This window comes from Cydia fagiglandana, chromosome 2 (genome assembly GCF_963556715.1).
Source record: "Cydia fagiglandana chromosome 2, ilCydFagi1.1, whole genome shotgun sequence".
In the NCBI taxonomy this organism is placed as follows: domain Eukaryota; kingdom Metazoa; phylum Arthropoda; class Insecta; order Lepidoptera; family Tortricidae; genus Cydia; species Cydia fagiglandana.
The window spans coordinates 12,095,685-12,110,604 of record NC_085933.1 but is presented as its reverse complement, the minus strand read 5'-3'; the positions used below and the strand labels follow the sequence as shown (position 1 = coordinate 12,110,604).

General features: G+C 37.9%; 2 protein-coding genes across 2 annotated transcripts; both read right to left on the bottom strand.

The window, feature by feature from the left end:
- Positions 1-735: 735 nt before the first annotated feature.
- Positions 736-3,492, bottom strand: LOC134675895 (uncharacterized). The gene has a single exon (XM_063534234.1). It carries the CDS (start codon positions 3,037-3,039, stop codon positions 808-810), a length of 2,232 nt encoding a protein of 743 aa, XP_063390304.1. The 5' UTR covers positions 3,040-3,492; the 3' UTR covers positions 736-807.
- Positions 3,492-4,411, bottom strand: LOC134672624 (uncharacterized). The gene is made up of 2 exons (XM_063530580.1): positions 3,934-4,411; positions 3,492-3,829 (listed from the first exon to the last, which is right to left on the bottom strand). Exons 1-2 carry the CDS (start codon positions 4,409-4,411, stop codon positions 3,492-3,494), a joined length of 816 nt encoding a protein of 271 aa, XP_063386650.1.
- Between the last annotated feature and the right edge of the window lie 10,509 nt (positions 4,412-14,920).

Below are 14,920 nucleotides of genomic sequence, written 5' to 3'. Positions count from 1 at the left end.
ATTACTGTTATTTTGAAAGGGATGTGAACTTCACGTTTTGTCTCTTATGTCAATATCATAAAACCAAACTGCTATTAACTTAGCTATTATTATTCATGCAATATGCAAAACTGACAGCAAAAATGACTAGATAAGATTCCTTCAGCTTTTATGGGGTTGAAGTCACCTTTTAGGTTCTTCAAATAGAATCACGCAATTTTAACACTTTTCAACGAATACAGTTACTAATCATAAAATAATGGAACCAACTCACGTGATTTCCAACCTCCAGTGACAGTCTAGCAACCAGTAAATATGCAGCTCATCTCGGTTTCTGTAAACAAATTAAGCCACCCACTTTTTTTCAACCGCAGCTGCAACCCGTGCGAGACGGTAGATCTCGCAGCAACTATCTGCATTCTTCATGGTGCACACGCACAGCAGAGGACTGTAAACGTGTTAACTTAGATTTACCTAAAATATTTACAACAATTACAACATTTCCACGAACATTTCACACAACATAACTGTAGACTTTGGCGTCAATTGCTTTTTGGATTTTGAATGCAGGATGCTTGATAGATGACTGGATGATTGAATAACGTATACAGATGAACTTTTAAATTGTTTTTAATGCAAAATTCTTGAATACATGCAGTTTTTAATATCTAATAGCTTATTAATTACACCATTTTGACACTGATTTTGAGTTCTAAAAAAGGGCGTAAGTATATGTGCGCTCGTCAATAGCGAACGGCGAAGAGTGATATGCAAATTAGATGCGGCTGCCCTCCCCGCGCGGTGCAGTCCCCTCGGATCTCCGTGAGATTAGGGTTCCTTAACATGCCCCCCGGCGTTGAAAGTCCTGCTTTCAACAGGATCGTCGTCCAGAGGAAGAGGACAGATTCGATTGAAGGCTCTTCTGATGACGCCTCGATGTGTTTGGATATCGGCGACTCTGTTTACTCCGTCGATGCCTGGATGGACACGCACGATACGTCCAAGGCTCCATTTTAAAGGCGGCACAGCGTCTTCCTTGACGATGACCATCGTTCCTATGTCGAGGTGTCCTTTGCATGACCTCCATTTTGTCTTTTGCTGCAACTCAGAGACATATTCCTTTTGCCATCTTGTCCAAAAGTGCTGGTGGATTTGTTCAATGCGATCCCATCGCTGTAATCTGGTCGGATTTATGTTCTTTAGTGGAGGAACTGGCAGAGTGGTAAGAGGACGTCCGACCAAAAAGTGACCTGGCGTTAACGGATTTAGATCTGATGGATCTGAAGATATTGGTGATAGAGGTCGCGAGTTAAGCGTAGCTTCAATTTTGACTAGAATCGTGTAAAGTTCCTCAAATGTGAGGTGGGAGTCGCCTATCACTCTGGTTAGATGATATTTAAAAGACTTAACCCCAGCCTCCCATAGCCCCCCAAAATGAGGTGCGTAGGCTGGAATGAATTTAAAATCAACAAATTCATTCGCCATAAACTCGGAAATGGAGGAAGAGTTTTGTTTTAGGAAAGCATTAAGCTCATTTTTGGCCCCAACGAACTGAGTGCCATTGTCTGAAAAGATAGTTGCAGGTTTTCCGCGACGCGCAATAAACCTGTGTAAGGCAGCTATGTATGCCTCCTTTGTTAAACTTGTGACCAGCTCGAGGTGCAGACACTTAGTGGTGAAACACACAAACACTACAACATAGACCTTGATTAGTTTACATCCACGTCCCTTACGGTCAGCGGCGAGAAGAGGTCCCGCGTAATCTACACCCGTGGTTTGAAAAACATAACCTGGATTGAGACGCTGCTCAGGCAAATGACCCATTATAGGGCTGACTGTTTGAGCCCGTAGCTTGAAACACCTCAGGCATTTGTGTGCGACAGATCTGGCTAAATTGCGACCACCAATAGGCCAAAACTCTTCTTTTATTGAGGCTAATAATAATTGGGGTCCAGCATGCATTAAACGAATGTGCTCTTCGTTAAATATGAGTTGTGTTAATGTGTGTTTAGATGAAAGCAATACTGGATGCTTTTTATCGAATGGAAACTGTGAATTGTTTAATCTGCCGCCTACTCTGATTAGTTCTAAGTCATCGATAAATGGAGATAACGAAAGAAGTTTATTTTTATTAGGCAATGATTGCCTTTTCACTAACTGATCATATTCTTGAAATGATTGCTTTTGAGACCATTTCAAGAGTAAAGTGAACGAATCTTTTAGTTCATCTGTGGTGAGTGGTCCAGATTTCTTTATATTATTGTTTCTGCAATTATGAATAAAACGCATTGCATATGCTAGTGCCCTTTTCAATTTAAGTAATTTAGAAAATCTTTTGTAATCAATTAAACCGTGATTTGTGTCTAAAGAGATTGCTGTAGCAGTTACCATTTCTGGCATTTCAATATTGTTTTTTACGAAGTTACTTGTGGGCCAATTAGATTCATCTTCCTTTAGAAAATCTGGGCCATTCCACCACATGGACAAATCTTGTAATTCTGACATGTTTACTCCGCGAGATAACATGTCTGCTGGATTTATAGCTGTTGGCACATGGCGCCATTCGTGATTAGCAGTAAGTTCTTGAACTTCAGCAACACGATTTTTAACGAATTGTTTTAACTTGTTAGGCTGAGTTTGGAGCCAACCTAAAACGATAGATGAATCAGTCCAAAGAATACATCTCTTTATTGGTATGCGGATGGATTTGAGTACTCTCTCAGTGAGACGTGCAGCGACAAGGGCACCGCACAATTCTAGACGCGGAATCGTCGTTGGTTTTAACGGTGCGACTTTACTTTTCGCACATAGCAAGTTGATCTCCACTTGTCCGTTACATTCCGATCTAACGTACAAGCATGAGCCGTATGCGTCCTGAGACGAATCACAAAAAGTGTGAATTTCAATCACACTATTTGGATCATCATTGATGACACAGCGCGGAATTTTTAAATCAAGTACATGACGTAATTCAGATTGGAACTTGTGCCATAAATTTACAATATTTGAGGGTAAAGGATCGTCCCAATTACATTTTAATAACCAAAGTTTCTGTAGCATGATTTTAGCTTGAATGACGCATACGCTTAATAAGCCAAGCGGATCATATATCTGTCCTATGGCGGACAGAATTGACCGTTTGGTTGGATTTTGCTCAACAGTTTGCTTTATTGAATAATATAAATTATCATCAGGTGGTGACCAACCCAGGCCCAAGGTGTTTGACGAACCTTGGTCGCCGAGGTTCAATGTCTGACATGAATCTGACTGAGAGAGTTCTATATTGGATCTGATTTTACGGAGATTGAAACAACCTGCGGATAAAACTTTGCACACGCCTTCTTTTATTTTTATTAATTGCTCTTTTGTTTGAGCACCTGTGACCAAATCGTCGACATAAAAGTCGTCACTAATGATTTGGGCTAATTGTGAATCTGGACATTCCAAAGCAAGTTGTTTCAAACACCTGACGGCTAAAAATGGCGCGGATGCTGTACCATATGTGACTGTATTCAATTTAATTCTTTAGTAGGATCATCCCGCCAGATAATTTGCTGTAAATGTCTTTGATTTTCATGAACTAAAACTTGCCGGTACATTTTCTCAATGTCTCCGGTCAAAACGTATGGATAATGCCTGAATCGTAAAAGTATTGATAATAAATCACTCTGTATAGTGGGCCCGACCATTTGGAGGTCATTGTATGAGACCCCTGAACTCGTGGCAGCACTGCCATTGAATACAGCACGAAGCTTTGTAGTGGAGCTTTGTTCGCGCAAAATTCCATGATGTGGCAAAAAATAGGGCTTCTTGTTGGTTTGCGTGTCTGATCTGGTCTCAGACATGTGTCCTAGGTCAATATATTCAGACATGAAGTCGGTATACATTTGTTTTAACAGTGGTTGCTTGTCTAGCCTACGCTCAAGTGATAGAAAGCTCGATTGAATGAGTCACCTAAGCATGATTCTGGTTTCTTGAGAGGAATTGCGACGGAAAATCGCCCATCTGGCATTCGAGTAAAGTTTTCCACGAAATTCTGTTCACATAAACGTTCTTCTACAGAATAGACCTGCTTAGAATTATCCGGAACCTCCTCAAGAGACCAGAATTTAGCTAGCTGTTCCTGTACTGTATTGTCCACGATCAGATTACATTGTATTGGTTTGACTGAATTTGTTTGTTTATGATTAAGCCCTATGGTAGGCCCGCCAACTACGTAACCGAGTTTTGTTTTGTGTAATATTGGATAACCTGTACCCAAACTAATTTGGTCGTGTTCAAGTAGCTCCCAGAATATTTCTGAACCCAGTAGAATGTCTATGTTCGTCGGGTTGAAGTATTCTGGGTCTGCCATTATTACATGTTTAGGTATATTTAGTTTAGGTACATTCGATTCTAGAGCTACAACCTCCGGTACAACGTAGAATGTCATGTTGGCTTTAAATGGGCTGGTTCGCGATTCGATTGTTGCATTGCACTATCTTGAGACATGTGTCAAGACCTGTTTATTTAATCCAGTAACGGATGTTTGATATTCTGTGTATTTAAGTTGTAATTTACGTAACAAGGAATCCGTCATGAAGCAAGACATGCTACCATTATCAATAAAGGCTCTTACTTCATGGCGGTGGTTGTCCTTGTCGTACATGTGGATCACGGCAGTTGAGAGTACGCCTCGCCCTGATGGCACGAATACATGTGACGTCGCACCCACAACTGATGGCTCAGATGATCCTGACGCTGTATCTGGATGAAGCACTGAATTATGTTTTTGTGAACATTTCATGCATGGGCCCAATCTGCAAACGCGAGCCTGATGACCGGGGCGGAGGCAGTTCTCACACAACTTGAGCCTCCTCACCGATTCTGCTCTCTCGTTGACAGATTGTCCTAGAAACTGTTCACACCTATAAATGCGATGATTTTGCTTGCACAAGGGGCAGCTGTAATTGTATGACGCATATTTTGGCTGTGGTGCACTAGTGACTGCTGCGAGACTCTTGACGTACTCGGCAGATTTGTATCGATCAGCTTTGGCGCTGACATTTGTATTATTATTACTCATGTGTAACGTTTCAAGTAAATCGGCTCTGTTTTTTAAGAACGAAGTGAAATCGTCTAATTTAATACCTTTTAAATCGGATTTATGCTCTTCCCATTCCCGCAATGCCCTAGCATCCAGTTTTGTACTCATAAAAGTGACATTCCATTTCCAACTGCAGCTGCAATACTGTTCATTTTCTATGGAAATTGACAATGACAGCGACGCGTTTCCATAGTAAAATGAACAGTATTGCAGCTGCAGTTGGAAATGGAATGTCACTCTAATATAAATAATGAGAGTGTCCCATGCAGCGGTGGGTTCTCCGAGAGTCTCTAAGGCTCTTAAGTTTTTAGTAAAAGTGTCTATTATTTTACGAATTGATTGAAATGATTCTTTTTTATTTTGTTCTAAAGCGAAAAGCGCTTGGATGTGATTCTGAATAAGTATACGTTTATTGTTAAACCTGTCGCACAATAAATCCCAAGCGATTTTATAATTGCGAGCTGAAAACTCTAAAGATTTGATTACCTGCGCAGCGGCCCCCTCCAGGGATGCCCTTAAGTAATGAAACTTCTGTATATCCGAGATCGCCTTATGTTCATGTATCAAAGAGACGAATAAATCGTGAAACTCCAACCACTCCTCGTACTGACCGCTGAATTTCGGAATCTGGATTGTCGGTAATTTAATACCTCGAGTGCTTGTGTGTACCACCTTATGATTCGTGTGTGCCTGCTCCCCAGCGTCACCTGAAACGTACGAGGCACTGGAAGAATTATCATCATTTTTAACAGGTTTATTGGCGTTTAAGATCTCCTGCGCAAGGGCAATGTTCGCATAAAACAAATCTTCAAACTCTGTGCGGGCGGCGGAGTGTACGGCCAATTCATTTTCATCAACTAAAATATCAATTTCAGATTGAATTTCCTCAAATTGTGTATAAAGTGCGTCCATTTTGCTTAAACGCGCTTGAAGTTCAATGATTTGTAATGGCGATAACGAATCTAATTTTTCTACATAGTTAATGAAATTGGTTAACCTCCCCTTAATCGCGCCACGCTTACGTATTAAATCCTTTAAGTCTGACATTGTGTTGGGCTATGGGAATGGGTATTAAATGTTACTTGTATAAAACTTACCTAAATGATTTTAAAATTGTATATGAATTGTAATTAAATTGTATATTAATTGCCTTGTATAAATTAATCGAATTGAATAAAGTTTTAAAATGTATATGATTTGATTAGTTAAAATACTTTGTATAAGTCTTAAACATGTAAACAAATGCAATGCAATTGCATTTCACAATTAAATCCTATTAGTTAAAATTGATTGCATAACTTGTTTACATAAAAATGCAACGCGCATTAGGGCGAAACTCGCTCGGCCGCGGCCGCCGGCCGGCTAGCAACAGCGCGCTTGGAGACAATGTACTTACCTACGTATGCACAAACAACTAATGATTTCGATTTTACGAATTACTTGCACTTGCTATTTTATGAATTATGATTTAAATGTTTGATTTGCAATGAAAAATGCATATAATGGTATGCAGTAATGAAATAGATGTTCACTATGAACTATTTACCGTTAAGTTTTAACTTTAATTGCAACTAAATATTTGTAATGCATATAATTAAATGTTTTACGTACCCAGTTAACGCTATAATGGTAACAGTTTGGAAAGAACTCACTCTTAACCACTCGTTTCGGCCTTAAACCTTAAATTCCACTTTAATTTCGACCAATCCTTTGCACTTAACGGCTTTTGTTTCACGTAGGTAAATGTAACTATAATGGCCGATTCCTTTTCTGAATGCAATTTGTAGATGTCTTGACTCTTCGGTTCAGCTGATTAAAACGTTCTGGATTCCTTGTAGGGCTTGATTCTTGTATATTTGGCTTGATGAAGGACCATGTAGACTTTGGCGTCAATTGCTTTTTGGATTTTGAATGCAGGATGCTTGATAGATGACTGGATGATTGAATAACGTATACAGATGAACTTTTAAATTGTTTTTAATGCAAAATTCTTGAATACATGCAGTTTTTAATATCTAATAGCTTATTAATTACACCATTTTGACACTGATTTTGAGTTCTAAAAAAGGGCGTAAGTATATGTGCGCTCGTCAATAGCGAACGGCGAAGAGTGATATGCAAATTAGATGCGGCTGCCCTCCCCGCGCGGTGCAGTCCCCTCGGATCTCCGTGAGATTAGGGTTCCTTAACAATAACATAAAACGTAATTATGCAAAAACTTTATCACAATTTACAAAATATGAAATATGTCAACTGTCATTTCACTTCAAATATTTTCCATCACGATACTTCTTTATTTTCCACCAGCGCCAGCATGAGATTTCTTCATTTTCTAAGGCCTTTATAACTCTAGAATTAAGGAATGCCAGGGATTTTCAAATTCAGGGCAGATTTTCGGGACCTTCAGTCCACCTTCATTTGGCAAATTTGAGCTTTCAAGAGGAATTCCGTAGCGAATTCCGTGTGTTCGGCCGCACTTCTGAAGTCGGGAATTGTGGGCGTATCATACTATCTTCAGCACATCAGAACCTTCAATCGTGGATGACGACGGCCTTCAATGAAATACGTTGTTCAACTCACAATCTTTACTGCACAAGACTCATTACAAATCACAGCACGCGATACGTTTCTTATCTTAAGCAAACCAGTGGATTTGACCCAGGAGCCGCCACAGACGTCATCTTCTCCCGTTCATTCTCATCGTGCTTCATCTGAAGATTGATTGACAGCATAACTTCAATTGTTCTCGACTTCAATTGTTTTAATAGCGCACTCTATGACGTCTTAGCGGAACTGCGTCGAACGCCACCCAGGTGTACGTAACACCCTAGTTTGCTCTATTTGTCAAGGTTTACATGATAAAATGCCTCTTGAAGGCGACAGATGGCACATTTCATCCATTCTCCGACATATATATACCTATATATATTGCTCGTTTTGCAATTGCTCGTCGAAGGGTAAAAGATATTTGCCGAGACTTATTTTTGAGTGTTTTTCAATAACAAGACACGTCAAGATTGTTTACCTTTTTCCTAATGCTAAAAAAACAAACAATAGCCATTCGGGCGAACTCCCACCTCGTTAAATACCTACCGTGGGTATTGCGCTGTATGGAAACATACTTCGCCCACGACACAGGTGGTCGTAGTGGTCCGCTAGCCGATTACAATCTTTATTAGTCTAGACGGGTTTTACTCGAATGTATTCAGGCGATACGTTGCAAGCAAACAACATTGAATTATTCCAAACTGATTCAAAAACATCATTAAATTTGCTATTTTCTGTCATTATTTAAAACGGCGATAATCCTTGATGCTAATAATAAAGCTTACAAAAGCTTTATTATTAGCATCGAGGATTATCCCTAAGCTTATAAAATAACCTAGATTGTACCTACGGAAAAGGTAACACTTTTGTGTATTATGTGTTTCAAGTCGAACTGAAGCGAAAGTAACATGAAGAAAAAAGGAAAGCCTAGAAAGCTTCATTTACGAGCTTCGACCAAACCCGTAGCATAATGCAACCTATCGCAGATTATCGACGTCTCGCAAACATTGTCACCGCGGCTGAACCTTGTAACTTGAATGGATAAACACTAATGTTTAGTTTATTCAACATTATTCTGACCGTGTTCATGTCTTAATAAGTATTTAATAGACAATTATGCATAGATTAGTACAATACAAATAAGAAGTAAAATGCGTTAACATGCATAATTTCATTAAATTAGTACCTATCTCTTTGTTGTGCACACTAATGGCATGATTCACTTTCGTGGAAAGCAACAATCAAATGAGTTATTTGTCCAGAACCAGAACCGTATTAGTTCATAATCATGTAAGTTTCTTTATATTTCATTAGTTTATGTATATTACAATATTTACCAAGAAGTGAGCACATTCATTTAATTATTTATCGCAATAAAGTAAAAAAAAATCAATAACTGACCAAAACCCAAAAGTCTATAAAGATATGTCTACGTTTGGCAAAAACCTATCACATAAAATCTTTTCCGGTACCCGAGGGTGCATTCTTTACTGGGATAAATCTATGTACTTTTATCACCGTCGCCAGCCTCCCCTCCTACATTAGCTAAACGACTATTGAACGATCGGGCGAAAAGAGAACGTAAACTCGAGCGCTCAGGTGCATCGGTGTTGGTATTTTATAAGCCTTGTACGATCAACTGAACACTACTTTCGATGGAAGTGGCCAATTGAAGCGTTAGTGCAGTCGCTGTGTACATGGACAACTCGCTGCAGGGCAAATTATAAGGTGATTTAAACTATAAGTGTTCATTGAGTATTTCCAACAAAAACACAAAATAACACTTTGATTGTCTCCACTAGAGTTGCGAGCGCAGGTTGCGGTAGGCTGCGGTACGTGCTTAACATCAGGCGCATAACAAGCTTGTATCATACAACAAGTTGTATGCCACTGTCGCGGAATCATGTATTGTACTTACATTAAAATTGTACCCACATTTGATTTAAAAAAATATGTCACAACATACCGTGAACAAATTATCGTGGAGCTAAAATAAATTTCTGTTTTAATGCAGTGACTCAAATAGTTAAAGTCCCATTTTAGGCACTAAAGGGCTCTTGTTTCAACTCTTGCAATTTCGCCAAAGAAGATCTGCTGCAGAGAAATTAACGTCATCAAGAAAAACAAATTGAGGAATTCCACTCCTCTTACATAAATAGAAACGATGGATATTTTGGAACAAGTTGTACAATATATACAAAATGTAAAATATTTATTATATTAAGCACCTAAGAATACTTATATCTAATTATTAAAAATCAAGAAGAAATACTAGTGCTAGGTATTATTTTAAGGTAATGAATGCGAAAGAAACAACAGTCCGTTATAACTATTTTGTCGTCTAAACTCTCAGACAAAAGCAGTAGACAAAAGTAAATTTAACCTACATTTAGTCGATTTTTCTGGCTATCGTTTTCATGTCAACAAGGGTTGCCGTGGTCAATTGTAAACATATAGGGACGGACGGGAGTTACGGGAGGGTGCGCCCGTTTTGCTGAATAATTTAAGAATAAAGAAGTCCAAATACCTCAATAGGTATATAAAAAACCGGGCAAGTGCGAGTCGGACTCGCGCACGAAGGGTTCCGTACCATAAAGCAAAAAAAAAAACCGGAAAAAAATTCTAAAAGAAAACGGTCACCCATCCAAGTACTGACCACGCCCGACGTTGCTTAACTTTGGTCAAAAATCACGTTTGCTGTATGGGAGCCCCACTTAAATCTTTATTTTATTCTGTTTTTAGTATTTGTTGTTATAGCGGCAACAGAAATACATCATCTGTGAAAATTTCAACTGTCTAGCTATCACGGTTCGTGAGATACAGCCTGGTGACAGACAGTCGGACGGACGGACGGACGGACGGACGGACGGAAGGACGGACGGACGGACGGACGGACGGACGGACAGCGAAGTCTTAGTAATAGGGTCCCGTTTTACCCTTTGGGTACGGAACCCTAAAAACTGTATAGTTACTGTATTCTGAACAGAAAGTATGTAGGTTTTTAAAGGGGCGATAAGGCGTATGTAACGTAGCGCCCTCCGAGTTGCAGGCGTTCATAGCATACGGTGATCGCTTACTATTAGGCGTGATGTATGCTTGTTTGCCACCGACATTATATAAAGAAAAGTTTCACCCACAGAAATATTTTCACCCCATTCAATAACAAATTACGTGAGAAAGCAAAGTAATGATTTTAATCTAAATTAAGATATTCGGCGAATCGTAAAAGTATTAAGGTATTAGCCATCTTGAATGAACATGTTAGAGGCAGTTTTACAGTCACTCCAATACCAGACAAACTCCACGAAAGCCAACTCCGATGGTATGGACATGTAATGCGTCGAGAAAAAGATCACCCGGTAAAAATTGCACTTGAAATTGACATAGGCAAACAACCACCAGGCCGCCCAAAAGCCACCTGGTGGAGAAACCTGGAGAAACAGTCGCTAAAAATACCAGCAACCTACTATGACAGAGCCAAATGGCGGAAGCATATTCAGAGGGCCGACCCCAAATGAAATGGGAAGTGGCACGGAGAAAGGAGGAGGAGCCATCTTGAATCACTCTATTAAATACACCTTTAAAAAAATCGTAGGTGCTTACAATTTAATATATATTTTGACTTTATTGACGTGATAATAATAACGTCTTATTAATCGATGAACACCGGTAGCATGCACGATAAAGTGTCACGTTGTGGACAAATCTCCATGGTAACGTTATGGCCAGATCTCCACGGTAACGTTACGTAATGTAAATGTTTATGTTATCTTATGACGTTTTCACGCAAAATTATTGTCCGTAAACCGATTTTACGGACAACCATTTTTTTTACTTGTAATAAGTATAGATGTTTCTAATTGAACATTAAGGTATTAAAATAATTTTCCCATAAACGGCTACCTAGGTATAACATGGTTACTTGAAATTTACTTAAAGCTGCAAAGTTGGTAGTTATTAAAGGCTTACGTTCCAGCTTTGTTGTTATAATATTACAAATGCAATTCCTCTTAGTTTCAGAAGCGTTCGGAAGCGGCTTATCGTTTTGACTTAGCATTAATTCTCAAGTTAAGGGTTACCTCTATAAACAATGGTTGGTTTAGATTTGTTTAAACAAAGTCAAAAATATTCATAAATTCACTTTTACCGCAGTGATTTGCGCAATTTATATAATATATTAATTATTTAAAGAGGTTTAATCTCTATATAATCTTCATTAGTTGTTGTAGGGTGACCACGTTTGCAAACAATTAACTTAACAAACAATAAAATTAAGAGAAACCGAATCCATTCCGGGGGAGGCCTATGTTCAGCAGTGGACGTCTTATGGCTGAGATGATGATGATGATGATGAATCCATTGCTCGCTTCTCATGAATTAACCTGTGTAATAACTAATGGTAAATAATACGTAGTAATGATCCAAAAAGATAGATAGAAAACTGCGGGTTATGCGGACAAATCCCATTCGCCCCGTGGGACGGTCGCCGATCCGCCGTGCACCGAATATTACACGCTGAACGCTGCGCTGCACTCAAATGGATGTCTCACCCTGAAACCATTATGGATTTGACAGCCTGGCGTTGCGTTGTGCACGATGCGTTCCTGGATTCATTACATTGACAAAGTTAATATTTACCTACTATTCGATTAAAGGTGACGATCGGTAAATATTCTATTGGGTAAATACATTGCAATAATTTTAGCAGGCAAAATTAAATACCTACGTCACTGCGGGAGTAGATATTTCTAAATCTCTATACATATTATTATTTTTAATAGAAACCAATTAGTCTTACTCATCATGTCTAACTAATCGGCAGGCTCTGTTAGAAGTGGAAATAGGGACATACAGGCCAATTTGAAAGTACACTACCATCAGAATTATATTTGAATCATGTTATATTTTTCAAAAAGTGTATATCAATATATTGTTTAGTAATTTAGCAAATTACATATCAAAAGGATTAGAAAGGGATACAAAGTACTTTAATACGTTGGTACTGGTATCATAATTTAATGTGCTTATACTCTTCAATCTCTTCATACTAGTCTCTATATATCGAGCGATGTTATTCTTACGAAACACCGGCGGAATATTTACATATTACCTCTTCATTCCGCCGGTGACGTCGGTATGCTTTTTAAATGCTTATGTACTAACTATTTACTTCAATAGGTATATATGTACGTTCGTGTACATTTAAGAAAAGGCCGTGTCAGATGTGACGAAGGTGTTCTATTTGACGACCCGAGACTTTTATATACAGATGAAGACGATACTTTCTAAAGGGGTTGACGAGGATAAAGGTGTCTCTTGCAAATTCCTTAAAAAATATATTACAGGAATATTATTAGATAGTGCTTTTATGTATATTATTTGTGTTTTGATTTTCTTACGGAACTTGAATATTGATAATGAAATAAATACTGAAAGTTCATTAATTTACCTATTTATTTTCATGGAAGAGTGAATTTTCATTCAATTCATTTCATACACAATTTCATTGTGTTACCTGAAACTAAAGATTTTTGTGGAACAGTCAGTTCAAATATTTTATTTTACTGTCCAGGCTAGAACAGTCTCTTTTTATTGAAAACTTTTCCTTACAAATTGATAAAAGAAAGTAAACAAACCTTAATCATATTCCAAATTAAATTTTACTTTGCGCAATACCACTACCAGCTGTTAAGATGCAAAATCGATTGCCGCTCCTGTTTTCTAACTAAAGTCACAATCACTTTTTCTGAACTGCTTACTTACAATTTAAAGATTAAAGTAAATTTTAGACGAGAAACAGGTTTCGCAAAGCGCAAGCCCGCGTTTCCTTTGAACCATAAATATTGTCTACAAATCAATTCCTAATAATTTTGTATTATTCCACACCATAGTAAACGCCATATCTCTGAATTTATGCTTTCCCTACCCGTTCATGTACGGTTACAATAATTTGCGACACAGTGAAACCCCAATCGCGGACAGCGATAAAGCTCGGGGGGCGAACCGCTTATTTATGTGCCGGCTCCGCACATCCAAATGTGGCCACGAGACACCGCGATATTAATTAATCCTACTCACAATTAGGTGAAATTGATTACCTATGAGAGATACCAATTAGCGGTTTAATTTGATATTTATATATTGAATATATATTATACTCTTTAAGGTAAATACTTGAAATGACAGAAAGAGTCATTATACTCTAGAGAAGAGTGAGTCGATTCGGATCTTTGGGGGAAATGTGAACAAAACGACCATTTCGGTTATTTTAATATCTTGCATAAAATTTTACATTAGGATTCACTCAGTTTTTTTATATTTTTTCACGGAAGTACTATAGGAAACATTTCAAATCGTTTCCTAGAGTTTTTTATGGAAATTGACCAGGTTTTATTTTTATTTTTGTAACCATTGCACAATTCGAGCGCTTAGTAAGGTAGTGGTTGTAATGAATTCAAATATAAAATGAATTATGACCAACTTCCGTAAATAGAACTTAAGTATATTAAATTCAATAAAAGTATTGGCTTTTCTTTTATTTACAGGTGCATATATGAGTATACTGAAATTGAATAATGTGAGCTTACAATAACGGTTCAGAGCGATCCAACTAGGTACACGGCTTAATTTTCTATCAACCTGACCGACATAAGTAGTTGAGAAATCGAATGCGCTGATCGTTTTATTGACTTGATAAAGTAAACTTAGTTTCCTGAAATCAAAAGTATATTGTTTGTATGGCATAACTCTAGTTAAGTATAATGTATTAGGTATAAGTATGTAAGTTAAGTGGGTAGAACACAAAAGTATAGAGAGCGCTTTATCCGCCAACAAACTGCCCTCAGTTTGGCGGAATATAAATATGTAAATACCCTGTAAGTTTTTTTTTTGCGATAAATAAATTAAAAAAAATAACACAAACAAGTGCCAAAACTACAATTTATCGGCTCCTTTTTCTTGCACACACATTGCAATTATTTTTATGAAAGATATTATTATCTTTCATCCAAGGTACGTAAATATTAAAAAACCTGACACAAAGCCATTCACAGTTTTTTATCTGTGACACATTGTAGTATTTCATTATTTTTGTATCCTATAAAATAATAACAAATGCATTAAACATAAAAATGTTACTATTTCTTCTGTCCAGCAACGTACTTAATAATTTTTTGTATTTTACTTACCGTACAACCATGTGAATATGAGCTATATAAGCCGATTAGCTTACTTAATGTGGGTTAAGCCACCATCAAATACGGCGACAGTTAATTACCGTATATTTCAAGATATAGCGACGTGGGCGCA

Bases quoted from the DNA above. Each gene is read 5' to 3' on its own strand.
- LOC134675895 (XM_063534234.1), bottom strand. From the start codon at position 3,039: ATGCTACAGAAACTTTGGTTATTAAAATGTAATTGGGACGATCCTTTA.
- LOC134672624 (XM_063530580.1), bottom strand. From the start codon at position 4,411: ATGACATTCTACGTTGTACCGGAGGTTGTAGCTCTAGAATCGAATGTA. The intron at 3,830-3,933 runs GTGACTCATTCA...ATATTGACCTAG, and splicing joins GAAACCAGAATCATGCTTAG to GACACATGTCTGAGACCAGA.